This window comes from Corvus cornix, chromosome Z, assembly GCF_000738735.6.
Source record: "Corvus cornix cornix isolate S_Up_H32 chromosome Z, ASM73873v5, whole genome shotgun sequence".
Classification (NCBI taxonomy): domain Eukaryota; kingdom Metazoa; phylum Chordata; class Aves; order Passeriformes; family Corvidae; genus Corvus; species Corvus cornix.
This window is the reverse complement of record NC_046357.1, coordinates 16,949,457-16,962,886: the sequence shown is the minus strand read 5'-3', so window position 1 is coordinate 16,962,886 and position 13,430 is coordinate 16,949,457. Positions and strand designations below refer to the sequence as shown.

General features: G+C 44.6%; 1 protein-coding gene across 16 annotated transcripts in view; it reads left to right on the top strand.

Moving 5' to 3' along the window:
* The window catches only part of CELF4 (CUGBP Elav-like family member 4), a 700,175-nt gene that overhangs the window by 618,017 nt on the left and 68,728 nt on the right, over positions 1-13,430 (top strand). For 15 of the 16 annotated variants that reach the window (XR_002047480.3, XR_002047479.3, XM_039567118.1 and 12 more), the window contains exons 6-7: positions 589-732; positions 11,623-11,770. Coding sequence is in view for 14 of the 16 variants with exons in the window: in XM_039567118.1 (XP_039423052.1) it covers positions 589-732; positions 11,623-11,770 (292 nt within the window). In the remaining 2 variants the exon portion in view is untranslated. The remainder of the gene's footprint in view (positions 1-588; positions 733-11,622; positions 11,771-13,430) is intronic. The other variant, XM_019291157.3, reaches the window with a different exon arrangement.

Sequence of the window (13,430 nt, the reverse complement as noted above, 5' to 3'; positions counted from 1 at the left end):
AGTGCTGAAGACATGCTGTTTCATGATGACGTATACACCCTGCCCAGCATACTGATTCCCATCTCCAAGGCTGGGCAGGAAGTTCTCAATGGACTTGGGGGTTTACAAGACACAGCATTGTGAAAAGGTGATCCAGTTCAGGGGTCTGGAATGCAGAGAGCTCACGCATTCCACCAAAACAAATTGGTCCGTAAATCCTACCACATTCCTCCAGCAAAGCCTCCTACATTTTGCTGGACTGTGCTCAGATCTTTGTCCTCTGATGAGGACAACATCCTCGGCCTGAAGGTTGAAAGAGCAAGGAGAAAAAGGCAACAACTTTTGCCGAGAAAACATAAATGACAGCCTAGAAGCTTGAATTTTGGAGGAAACTAGGAACCAGGCTGCTGGCATTCACCCTCCACAGTCCTTTATTTCCTGATGCTCTCACCCTCATGCAAGGGTCAAAATCAACAACCTGACAGGTTGCATGGAAAAAATAAGCACCTGGATCCTGTTCTACTAAATCTGTGTTAGATGCATGGATTGATGAGCTGGTGTGCATCAGGCTCATTCCCTGTGTGTCTCCTTTTGTCTCTTGTGCTGCAGGGAGCCTCTTCAAGCCTGGTGGTGAAATTTGCGGACACGGACAAGGAGCGTACAATGAGGCGCATGCAACAAATGGCAGGACAAATGGGCATGTTCAACCCCATGGCCATCCAGTTCGGAGCTTACGGCGCCTATGCACAGGCAGTAAGTATAGACACCGTCTCTCTGCATGTTCATGGGAGGGGGACTATCACCTAGAAATGCACAAAAACACATGAGAGTGGACAAAAAACCGCAGCAGAAGAGGAAGCGGTGGCTTATCTGTTAAACTGGTTACATGATGGGAGTAAAAATTAGCCATGACATCCAGGGTAGACTCTGGGAATCTCTAAGAGGTCTCAAAAGTGCTGTAGCAGTAACTTGTGGTCATGTGTAGACCCATGAAAATGCTTCCTATGGGGCCTAAGCCATTGCTGTCAAATAAAAGCATAACTACCCTTTGAGGATTTGGAAAAAAACAAGCCTTCTCAGTTTATCCCAGTTCTCTGCCCCATGTCACCATTCCCCTGCTGCGCCTTGCAATGCCATGGATACCTCTGGAGTGACTACAGGATAAAACAGCAGCTGTTGAGAGAAAAGCTTTTAGGTTCACAAAGCATGGTAGATAGCAATAAAATGTACACACAGACATATGCCCACACAGAGTCCTGCTGCCCCGGACAGTATGATTGAAGCACACTGGGAAAAAATCCTGTTGTGCTAACTTCAGGTATCCTGTGCACATACCAAACCTGGACCCTGAGAAAATGTGACTGTACAGGGACCTGGGCTCTTGATGATCCTCTGAAACTGATGCCTCTAGCATTACTTGTTTTCCCTGGGCTACAATTAACAAGGATATGGAAGACAAGATCAGGCTCAGGTAACTTGGATTCTCTGCCAGATATTTCGGAGGAAGGTAGAGGTGATGTCTGCAGCAGACAGGCACAATGCTGCCCAGTGACTTTGGCTGCCTTCTCTGGAGCAGATTTTCAGGCAGTGACAGTGTATATAGGTGCTTCATCTATTTGATGGTGAAACGTGGCCCTCTTGTATTCTGCACAGGATAGATTCGTGCACAGGACAGAAGTACTATTGAATACATGTTCCAGAGAAGTATCTTCCTGAATGGGAGACCCAAACTTTGCCTAGATATGCAGAGCCAGCTCAGGAATCACCCTCTGGTGTGAGAATGCTCCTTACAGTGCACTGACCACAAGGTTTTCTTTCTTCCCTGACTTTCTTTCTCACGTTGGCACCATGTATTTCCCATCACATCCCCATGTTCTTTTTTTAATTTGAAGGTCTGGAAATTTCTGTTGTTCTCTGATGGTCCTGTGTCTCACTGAACACTTGGTACAACCCAGCCTACTCCTTGTGTGAACCATGCAGAGTTGTGAGGATGTGCTGTAGAGCTCCACAGAAGTTCCTCCTCTCCTTCCAGCTGTACCCCTTGGTGCTATTCTGGAGTTTTTATTCTCTCTCCTCCAGGAAAATTCTATTTTCACTTCCATTTTGCTGTCTTCATTTTTATTCCTAGTCAAAGTCAGTCTCTGTCTCTTCTTTTGTCCTCTGCTTCCATCCTCATGTTATAGAAGAGCTGTTCCATCCTCAGCCCACCTGTGTTCAACATTCCCCCTGGCCAGGGAAGGCTACAGGAAGAGGAAAAGAGACAGTAAATCCCAAATGAGCCCAGGTCAGTGGCCAGCAGCCTCTCAGGGGGATGTAGCACACTTTCCCCCATGCACCAGAGGAATTAACAGGAGGCAACCCACAGACAGCTTGGAACAAACATTTGCTGAGATTGTCAGGCAGGAGAAGCAGCTTCTACAGACATTGTTACTCTACAGACATTGGTCAGGCAGCTGGAGAGATGGTAAAGACACCACTGTCCTGATGTTCTGGTCCAACAACTCTGCTTGCATTATTTTTAATCTAGAGTAACTGTTCTAATTTCCAGATAAGGTTTACACTGATATGAGAGGATGCAGTCTGCACCTTTACACCACCAATGTTTCCTCTGTTTCTCACCAGATAATACAGGTGCATTATGAGGATAGGTGAGGAATTAGGGCAGAAGGAAGAGTAAAAACAATTTCTGGTCTTCTTCCATCCACTTGAAACAAATGGATATTTTTCATGTTGATTTCTGTGAAAGCAGAATTGGACCCATACTCTTTTTCTATTTTTCTGATAAATATGCTAATAAGGGGGAAAGAATAAGTTTTAGATCTTGACCCATTGGATATGACAAGCTGGTGACACCAATTACCCTAGGGACTTCAGAGCTGTCTAAATGATGGGATCACATTTCTGTGTGGCGCCTGTACACCCAGAGCGTGTTCAGATGCTGTCTCTCAATCAGCCTCCCTATCTGCTCCATCTCACAGTCGCACATAAAAGGGAAGGAAGGGAGCGTCAAGGCTCTGTGACGTTCCCTCGGTCCCGATTAATCCACCTCGGACTGCTAGCTCTCAGATATCAGGGTGATTGGCACCTCACAAATGCCAGCAGGAGATGGAGGAATCGATAGGGGAGAGGGAAAGGGAGAGAGCAGTTTTATTCAGCCTGAAGTCGAAGAGCTAAGGCAAGTCAAGAGGAGGGAAGGTGAAATATCAGGGGCAAGACTGTCATGATGGGTGATGCCACTGCCACCAGCAACTCTTGTGACATTGGTTGAATTGTTTGACCCCCTGATCTTGTTTCCCCATGGACAAATAAACCTGATGATCAGATTTATTTATTTATTTTCTCTTCTCCCTCACGGACACAGCTCTGTCTTGTACTGTCTCTCCATGAGCTTTCTCAGAGTGGTATGGCAGTAACATAAGTGTAAGAACTGCCTCAGTGCTTAATAGTAATAGCACAAGCATGAGACATCAGGCTCTCTGATTCGTACTTGTAGCCTGTCCTCCCACCTATCCCCCCAGCAGTCCAAACCTGACTGATGTCTCTGCGTAAGAATTCCCAAGCAATCCCATGATAGTGGTTTTTCAACAGTCTGTAATGGTCTGTCCGCATGGGGGAGGTTGCTCAACACCCTGTCGCTGCAGTTTCTTGCTGAATTTCCCCCAGAGAAGTATCTTGCACATCACTGTGGCTGGATTAGCTTCCAAAAATGTCTCGATGTACCAAGGTGGCCAGTGCAGCAGAAATCTCCAGTGTGGCTGTTTGATAGAGTGGTGGCCAGCCATGGATTTGCCAACCCAGCAAAACCACTGAGGAGGCGAGTCCATCGAAATTTGACAGATAAGCTTTAGTGTTGCCATCAGGACAGATCTGGGCCCCAGCTCCTCTCCAAATTACCTCCCTTACAGCTCAGCAAATGGCCACGCCACAGCTCTCCCTGCTGCTGCACATTGCCACCCCCCTCAGCCTCAACTTAAACAACTTTAACCTTGATAGCAGCGACGGTTTCATATCAGCCAGGCAACCAGTCCTGGGGTTCAGCAGCCATCTGGCCTCAGACACAGAGGTAAAAAAATGAGGAAGCAAAGGGAGCTCTCCACTCTGTGTGGTTTTCTACCCCCTCCTCAAGTGCCACATTCAAGCAGACCAGACAAAGCTTGGCACCAACTCTGTGTGCTGTTTCAGTGACACAGAAAGTCACATCAGACCTACCTCACCTCTTTTGTATGCAGCTCAAGGCAAGTCAGATTTCATGGTTTCCTAAAGCTCCCAGAGCCCCTACTCTAATTTGCTTCAGGGTGGGTTTTTGATTGTTTTGGTTTTTTCTCTGCAGCAATATCTTCCCATAATCATTTAACTTCCCCTTTTATGGAGCAATTATTTATTTTATTTCACACACGTACAGGGCACCAGCCCTTTTTGTTGTCAGGTTACTGTGGATCTACATCAGCTGGGTACTGACAGCTGTTTCTGCAGTCTGAGGCCAGGTTGAGGTATAGATCCAGACTCAGCCTGGAGAGAAGGAGAGTGATGTTACCTGGCACCACCTTTGATTTGCTGCCAGTCTAGGAAGAACCTGCAGGCACACTCTCCACCTCAGAGCAGCACAGCACACATTCTTAGGGTGGCCAAGCCCAAAATCACAAGCAGTGAAAATCAAAACAGTCTGTCAATGGTGGCAGTTTAGTCCTGGCCCAAATAAGTTACAGTTCCTGCAGGTCTTCTTTCTGTGAAGAAAGGGGCAAGGAGTGTTTAGTGCCTGTCTCATGTCAGCCATGTCTCACCATGCAGAAAGGAAATGTACGCAGATCAAAAAAGGTTTAGGGAGATGGGAAAATGCAGAAGAGCAAAGCAAGAACAAAGGAAGGAGCCTTGGAAAGTGACAGATACAGTATAAATTATTTAATTTTTAAATTATTTAAGATAAGATCAAAGTCATAAATCGAGTTTGCATAAAAAATGGGGTGGGAATGTTAGCCACAGTCTTCTGGCCAAACTCCAGCTATGGGACTGATTGCATCCTGCAGCAGGGGATAGGCATAGAGTGGGTGTGTAAAAACAGGCTGGGACAGAGACAACACAGACAATGCTAACATTTCTTCTCTGGCCTGGAACAAGTCCTTTCTCAGTAAATCCCAGCTGTCCTCACTCTGAAAAAGTACAAATGGCTCCTGCTCCTGAACTGCAGACAATAACTGCAACAAATCTGGGAATGTCCAGCACAGCAGAGCTCTCAGACATCATCTTAAGTGGTCTCCTTGGGAAGTTAGGGCAGCAGTGACTACCATGCTGACCACAAACCCCTGGGCACCCCCTTCTGCCTCCCTGTCCAGCTCCAGTGGAGATGAAAGGATATTTCTGCTAAAAGATCTGAGGTAATGCTGACAGGAAGAATCGCTTTTCCAATATTTCTTCAATTTGTACTGTGAAATTATTTTGGAGAGATACTTAAAAAAAAAAATCAGCTAGCCCTATCAAATCAGGAAAAAATTACTGACTATAGGCTACCTTCCAGATAGAATAGTTATTACATTTAAATTACCAAAATGGGACAGTATATTTGGTAAATACTGCCTGTTATGCAAATTATTTGTGCTGATCTGTTCCAGAAGAGGAAGCTATTTTGAGGCCATAATACTTTGTAACATGGCTAATACCTTATTTCTGACCACCAGCTCCCTGGTAATTCAGAAATAATGAACACTCAGATTTGGGCTCTACATAAAAAAAATTTTAGGTCTTTTGCCGGGGGGGGTTCACAGTTCTCAGGAAGTTAGGAACCCAAGCTATTCTGTGTCAGACTTCGGAAAGGCACTAAGACACATTAATCCAGTTGTTGCATATTTGTTTAGGTTTTTTTAAAATCTAAATTATATTTCAATTTTATTTTCAAAGCAGAAATGTCTATATCCAAGAAAACATAGGAAGTATGAAGGACAATTCTGATCTACCAATTATCTTGTGTTTGTTTCAAGTCTTGGAAAGTATTTTTTAGTTTTAAATCCCAATGCCCAGTTAGGGATAGCAGACATGAATTTGTCAATTACATCGTTTTACCAAATATGAGTCCTATTACTGCTTGATTGATTACTTTACTTACCTCTTTCTATCACAGGGATACCATGAGGATTCATTAGCTAAGTCTTTATATAGATCATTAGGAGTGGGAAGTGTGGGATGCTGTTATTACTTTTATTATTATAATTATTATTATTAATATTATTATTATTACTGAATGACGAATATGAAAAGTCAAACAAAACGTTGTGTGGTTCAGAGACAAAGACAGAACATAACACTGGAAAAAAAGGAGAAGGTCATCACATCATTTCAGAGTAAGGCTGAAGGGCAATGATCACGCTATTTCAGAAAGAGCTCATCAGAAATAATCCCCCTTTCTCCTCTTCCCCTTCTTCAGTTTCACACACATTTCTTTTGGGGAGTGGGGAAGGCAGGCTGTGCATGCTTGTCCTATTTCTAGCAGGATTTTTTTTGCTCTGAGAAAGTTCCTTCATCTCTCCATACAATTGTTCCTCCTGTAAGAAAAGGACAGTATTTCCTGCCCTTGAGTACCATTGCAACTTGAAGTGGGAAAAAGATGTGTGAGACAAATCCTTACATGTGTCTCTATCGATCAGCCAACACTGCCACCCCTTCCCATGCTTTGGATGGCTTTTCCAGTGCCTCTCCACCTGTTTCAAGCATCGGGATGGTGACTGCAGGCTCTTGTCTCTTGGGGTGCTGTCCAAGGGCAGGAACCAGTCTGGTAGCATCTCCTGGTCTCCTCAGAAGATAAATATTTGAGCGACAGAAAAGATAGCAGGAAAGAAGGAATGAATCTTTAAAATGGATGGGAAAAAGCTTTAAATACTGAGGCAAAGGTCATGCCAAGGAAGTAAGAGAAGCAAAAGGAAATACGTCCTTTCAGCTAAGGGAGGGAAAAGCTCCTCTCTGTCCCCTTGGATCAGTCTGAGATAATAAGGCTGCTGCCTTCCTGATTAGTGCTCTGTAGCCCCAGCCCAGGCAGGGAAAATCTGCATTTCAAATGGCATATTTTAAAGTACACAATACCCAGGGGCCCTGCTGCTATTGATTTGCCTCTGGTGGGGTCACTGCCTCACTTTCTACAGCTTTATTAACTGGGACCATACACTGGGTCTCTTTGAAAGTGAAAGGAGAGTGGATGGGACATTTGTCTTCAGGAGGAGCTGGGGAAGGAGTGGGGTGACTTTCATTGGGAATGCCTTGGAAGTTTTAGAAGGAAGACTGGTGACCCTTACAGGACTTGTTCTATAAATTTCCCTAGAGCTGCCCTGCAGGGAAGGAGGTAGGTCTGATGCTGTCAGCTTCTTTCAAGGTGACTGAGATCCCGTCCTCCCACCCTCGTGGTGCTGTTGCACTCAGCCAAGCTCTGACCATCAGCCACTGGGCTGGGTATAAGTCCCCTCTTCTTCCCCCTTAAACTTTGCCCCTGAGCGACTTCAACCAGAGTGGGAAGGGCATGAATGGGATCTGTGACCTCAGAATTGTGGCAGGAGGGTTGTCAAGGGTTGAAATTTCCAGACATTACTGGGACATGGTTGAAGTCACCTCTCCAGCCAAGGAAGCAAAGCCATTAGTTGGGAGTCAGGTGTGGAATGCTCTATTCCTTCCAGCTCCGGGCAATCCCACTTTTACCTAATGGACTAGCTCTGAAGGCTGCAGAGAGGTCTGTGTCCTCTGGGTCATGGTGTGAAGGGCTCATTTCAATACGCCAGAGGGGTTCCCAAGGTCTCTAGGACATCTTGGACAGTACATCCACAGAGCACTGAGATAAAAGAAATTGGATGACTGTTCTCTGCCTGTTGCAGCAGAAGCACCTGATCTAGTTTCCCAAATCACAGGTTAGGACCTTATTTTTACTGCATTGACTTTTTAACCTCTTTGCTCCTCAAGGTCCTAATTCAGTCTCTGTGGGAGTATGGCCAGTTTTAAATGACTGTTCCACTGAAATATGCAGACTCTGCACCTTCAGCACAGATCAGTAGATCAGGATAATCTAGTTCTTCTCACAAGGAGACCGAAAACACCTTCTTCTTTCTGAAGACCTGTAACGGAAGGGCATGAATGACATTACACTGCAAAAAGGAACATGCATGTAGCTAAGGCATATTCTGCAATCATGCACCTTCCAGTGCAAATTTATAATCCCTCCAAAGGCACAGGAAGTGACACACTGAGGTTGCCTGATTTCCAAACCAGGAGGAACACCTGCCACTGCTAACTCTGAACAGCTCAGAGACATCCATAAACAGGAGAAGTTGCATAAGCTGTAATTAATGTCACAACTGACTGTCCAGCTCTGCTGAGTGCAAAGCGGAGGTTGTCTTTGTAGCAGTACAATCATTTGCACTACCATTGATAATGCAGCAACTTTTTGGATAGAGCCCTGTTTCTGAGAAGCAGAAACACAGGAGAAACACAAAAATAAGATAAACACCTCTCTTTTAAATGGATGTGAACTAAGATCCAAAAATATCTGCTGAGAGCCAGGTAAGCAGTGGGAAATATTTCCTCTGATTATTGGTAGGTACAGCTGAACCAATCACCTGAGACTCCACATAGAGACAATAAGGAGAAACAAAGCTGCAATTTGTCTGCCCAGAAGCATTTGGGTACTGAAAGATGAATCTTGACCTAGATTTCTCTGCCTGTTATCACTTCAGCCATAATAAGTGACCAGCTCTCATGAAATTCCATCTGTATTTATTTCACTGAACCTGACAATGGGAAATGCCAAAAATATAGTCCCCAGCCTGCCCTGGAAGGTGTCTGTCTCCAGTACCAGGTTGATATCTGCCAGCAGGACTGACCATGGCACCCACATGAACAGCCATACATCACTCTCTGTTTTGAGGTGGGTTTATGCATGCAGGTCTGGTCATCTTTGGAGAAGCACTGGGAAAAGTCATCAAGGGCCAGACTGGAACTGTCCCCAGCCCTTGAAACTGCACCAAACATCTCAGAGAGGTGTTTCTTTTGTCTCCAGAAATTCTGTAGTCACATACTTTGGCCGTCATTTCTGCAACAAGCCAGTTACATCCTCACCTGTCCCTATGTTGCCTAGAATCAAAAGAAAAAATCTTTTCCAAACAACGTTAAAGTGGCAAGCAATTCTTAAGTGAGAGCTTTCAGGTGCACAAATATGGCTGTGCACATATGTGATACAGGATTTCTACAATTTTTATGAGGTTAATTAATTAGTGTATCTAGCAGGTACATCCAATAAGAGACCAGTTGCCCCAGCTACCCACCCTTGGGTAAGCTCCTTGGGGTTGCTCCAGGGGCTTCTTTGCCCTGCATCTTGTTATGTCTCTTAAGTTCTCGTGCAAAACAGTGTCCTTGTTAGAAATTATTTTCTTGAAAGTAAGACTAAAAAGGATTTCAAGAATGTGACATAGTTACTGTTCAAAAGTCTGAGAAAGGGTAAGAAGGTGCTAGAGACTATAAAACTATGTATTAAAAATCTACAAAGCTACAAATATATGAAAAATCTATTATAAAAAAAAAAAATTCTTTAGGCATCATCCAGGTAAAAACACCCAGAACAGAAAATGAAATGTGAGTCAGCACAGCTAGTGTTGGAGTCAATACAGTGTTAAAGATGGATGGATTCTCCTTCCTCCTTCACTTCCTTGGCATACTTCCTAATATCGCCTGCTCAGTACCTCCTCTGGAGAATAATCTTAAATGATGCCTAGGTTCAAATGTACTCCTTAAAGGAGAATCAACATAGTGTATAATAGAAAAGATTGTCTAATCACTCCATCAGTAATTGCAAAGAGCAAAATATCACTAATTAAATTGCAAAAGTGCCTTATGCATGGTATAATAAAAAAAGGGTAATTAACAATCAAAGGGAAAGCCACCATTTTGCGACCAATCTGCATTAGGCTTCAAAAACCAATAACACTCAAATCCAGTACAACACATTTCACCTGTAGATCTGATGATGTGTGGAGTCAGGTATCCTGTTTTACATTTTATAGCTGGAGAAATCAAGGCAAGTTTACATAACTTGTGCATGGTTATTCAGCAAGTCATTGTCAGAGCACCCTTTACTTTGGACTGTTTATGGATGGTGACAGGGAAAGTTTCAGCATTTGAATGGGTACAGTGATTTCAAGGGTTTGTTTCATTGTGTATGTGTATGAACAGCTAATTTAGCTGATATTTCAATATTAAAGCGAACAGAAGGGAACAGTCTGTTCCTTGCCATGACTTCTGAGGTCTGTTTAATTCTGAGAAGCATGTGCTTAAAGAACAGCATCAGAGGGTGATTTCCTGGGGAGAGAGAGTGAAATCACAGAGAGAAGCAAAACAGAGTTACTCCAATACTGGAGACAGCACAGACATGACTCACTTCAAAAATCACCACAGAAAACATTTCTCTTCTCCACTATTATCATCAAGTCACAGCTTACCAGAGGCTGGGCAATGTACAGAGTGAGGTTTCACTTTCTGCACATCTTCTTTCCCCCACACTTTCTCTAAGCATCCATCACTGGTCACTGATGAGTGGCAAACATACCCACCCTGTCTGGCTCTTTGTACAGCTCCAGGGAAGGACACAAGAGGCAGCTTCAACCAAACTGTCTTATCCTTCACACCAGGACCATTTTAAAATCTCTCTGCAGCCATACTGTACATGAACTGCACCCGCTGTGTGCTGGGTTCTGAATGTAACATAATGATGACAAAGTCTAGTTTTAAGGAAAGAAGCATTTCCAGGATTCATAACCATTTACCAGCCTTCTGCTCCAAAATTTTTTTAGCCCCAAATGCCTGAAAATGTAGCCTAGGTTCCTTATTTCTGACTTTTGTAGGTGCCCTGAAAGAAGCAGCATTTTGACCACTTTCTAGAAAAAAATTAATTGAGAAAGTCAACCCAGCTCAATACTACAGGGAAGGGGTTTTCCCATTAGACGATATTAATCTTACTAAAGCAGGGGAGCTCCCTTCTCTTGCACAGCACTTACAGGGGTCTCTGCTTGGCAGTGTTGGAAATAGGTGGTATAATCTAGTTAGAAGTTTTGGTCATGGTTTTGCTCAGTACCCAGCAGAAGCCTCCTAGCAGCACAAGAAAAAGTAATTTTTGTCACTGACAGATGGAAAATCGTCAGGCTGTCCCTAGAGAACTAGTCAAACTTCCTGCTCTGGAGAAGGAATCCCCTTGTCCTACACACACTGGTCTCTCATCAGTAACGCCCAGGCTTTTCCAGAATTTTGATATAAGCAGTGTAAGCCATGAAACCACTCTGCTCAGGTATATAGTGTTTTGTCTGTATAAAGCCTTTTCTCTGCCTTTCTGACCAGAGAAGTACCAAGGAGCTGGTGAGCTGAGTCCAGGCCACAGGAGACCTCCACACTGGGGAACACGTGATGGGGTGGGGACCGTAAACACCCCAAGTTGCAAAGATGCCCTTTGCCTCCAGTGCCTGTAGTGAGAAGAACGGCCAAGCCTGGGGGGTACCACAGGCGTGGTGTGCTGACACCCCAAAACATTGGGATGAATCCCACCCTCACCGGGTGCCCTCCTGGTGCCGGTGCCACAGGCTGCCCTGCCAGTGACCGCGTGATATTTTTTCCCTGCTCTCTTTGTTCCAGCTGATGCAGCAGCAAGCGGCGATCATGGCGTCGGTGGCGCAGGGTGGATACCTGAACCCCATGGCAGCCTTTGCCGCGGCCCAGATGCAGCAGATGGCGGCTCTGAACATGAACGGCCTGGCAGCCGCCCCCATGACACCAACCTCAGGTAAGGGGACAGTGGGCTGGAGAGGGCAAAGGGCAGGGAAATTTGGCCACATCCCACAGGACGCCTGGCAGGACTAGTTAGCTCTCCATAGCCAGGTGAGGATCAGTCTGCCCTCCCAAATGGCATCAGGGGAGGTTTGGATTGGATATTAGAAAAAGTTTCTTTCCTGAAAGGGGTGTAATATTGTAACACAGTGCCCAGGGCAGTGAATGAGTGTCCATCCCTGGAATTATTTAAAAGGCACCTAGATGTGGGACTTAGGAACATGGCTTAGTGGTGGACTTGGCAGCGGTGGGTTAATGCTTGGACTCGATGATTTTAGAGGTCTTTTAGAACCTTAACTATACTGTGATTCTGTGACACTTCTTTCTCAATCTAATCCCGTACACAACTTCTCTTTAGCTCTGAGAACCCTCCAAACGTCACAGAACATCCCACGGTGACCTACACTGGTTTATTGGTGCATATATGTGTCCAAGGCGTCAGTGCTGGTGCTGTCACAACCAGGCTGGCCCAAAGATAAACAAAACATGGTTTCTGGTGAGATGCAATGTCATTAACAAGATAAATTTTGCCTTTGGGACACATAAGCCTTTCCCCTTCTTGTGAAATAGGACAGAAGGTACTCAAGGAAGACATCTGGTGCTACCTGGAATGAGGGTGGTTGGTGAGGGGGTTTCTGGCTGCTGGAACAGAGACAGCTAGTGAAGGGCTGTCAGGATCTGGTTAGGCTGTAAGAAGCCCATTCTAGGAGCTGCAGTATATGGCTCAGCAGGCAGAGAAATAAGCTGAGACAGAAACAGGACTGTCTTTTCTTGGGGCTTGAAGCACAAGATTACCATTTGGTCAGGAACAGGTCAAGGAATCACCAGCTCTGGTAGTCCTGAACTGACATATGGCCTAACAGCAGGGAAGTAGGGAAGCAGGAAAACTGGGGCCAAACCTTTAAAGAAGTGAGGATTTGGAAAGCTTTGCAATATACTAGAGTCTGGTAGGGATGAAGAGGACTCAAAGGTACATCTTGAAAGGACCATTTGTAATAGAATATCACGAGGGACTGGGGGGAGAAGGGAGAGTAAGAAAGTCAGATCTCACTCCACAAGACTTTATGGAGACCCAAGGAAAAGCACTTGACTCAAAAACCTTATACTGCACATTTCAAAATATATGTTTACACAATGATAAATGTATAAACAAAAAGTCGATGGAGTTACTGCAAACCCAAATAAAAAAGTGGCTTAATTATATGTGCACCCTTTAAACCCGCTGCTGGCAAGATTATCATATTTGCATTAGCTAGATTTGTTTTGTGTTGGTGGGAGCAGAGAGAACATCAAACAAAGACTGCCTGGAATTCAAATATTGTCAGGGCCTGGAAAGCTGAATCCAGGCAGTGGTTTGCCATGGACCCACCACAAAAGAGCACAAGCTCTTACACATAAGTATATTCTTGAAAATGATCGGTTCTGTGTCATGGGCATGAAAACACCTGTACAACAGCCAGATTCTGTGCCTACCATGATATCCAGCTATGAAAAGTATCCCAGCTCTTTTTTGGTGTAAACTTTTCCTCTTTCAGAGTCATAAAATCATTAAACAATTTAGGTTGTAAAAGACCTTTAAGATCATCAAGTCTAACCATTAACAGCACTGCCAAGCC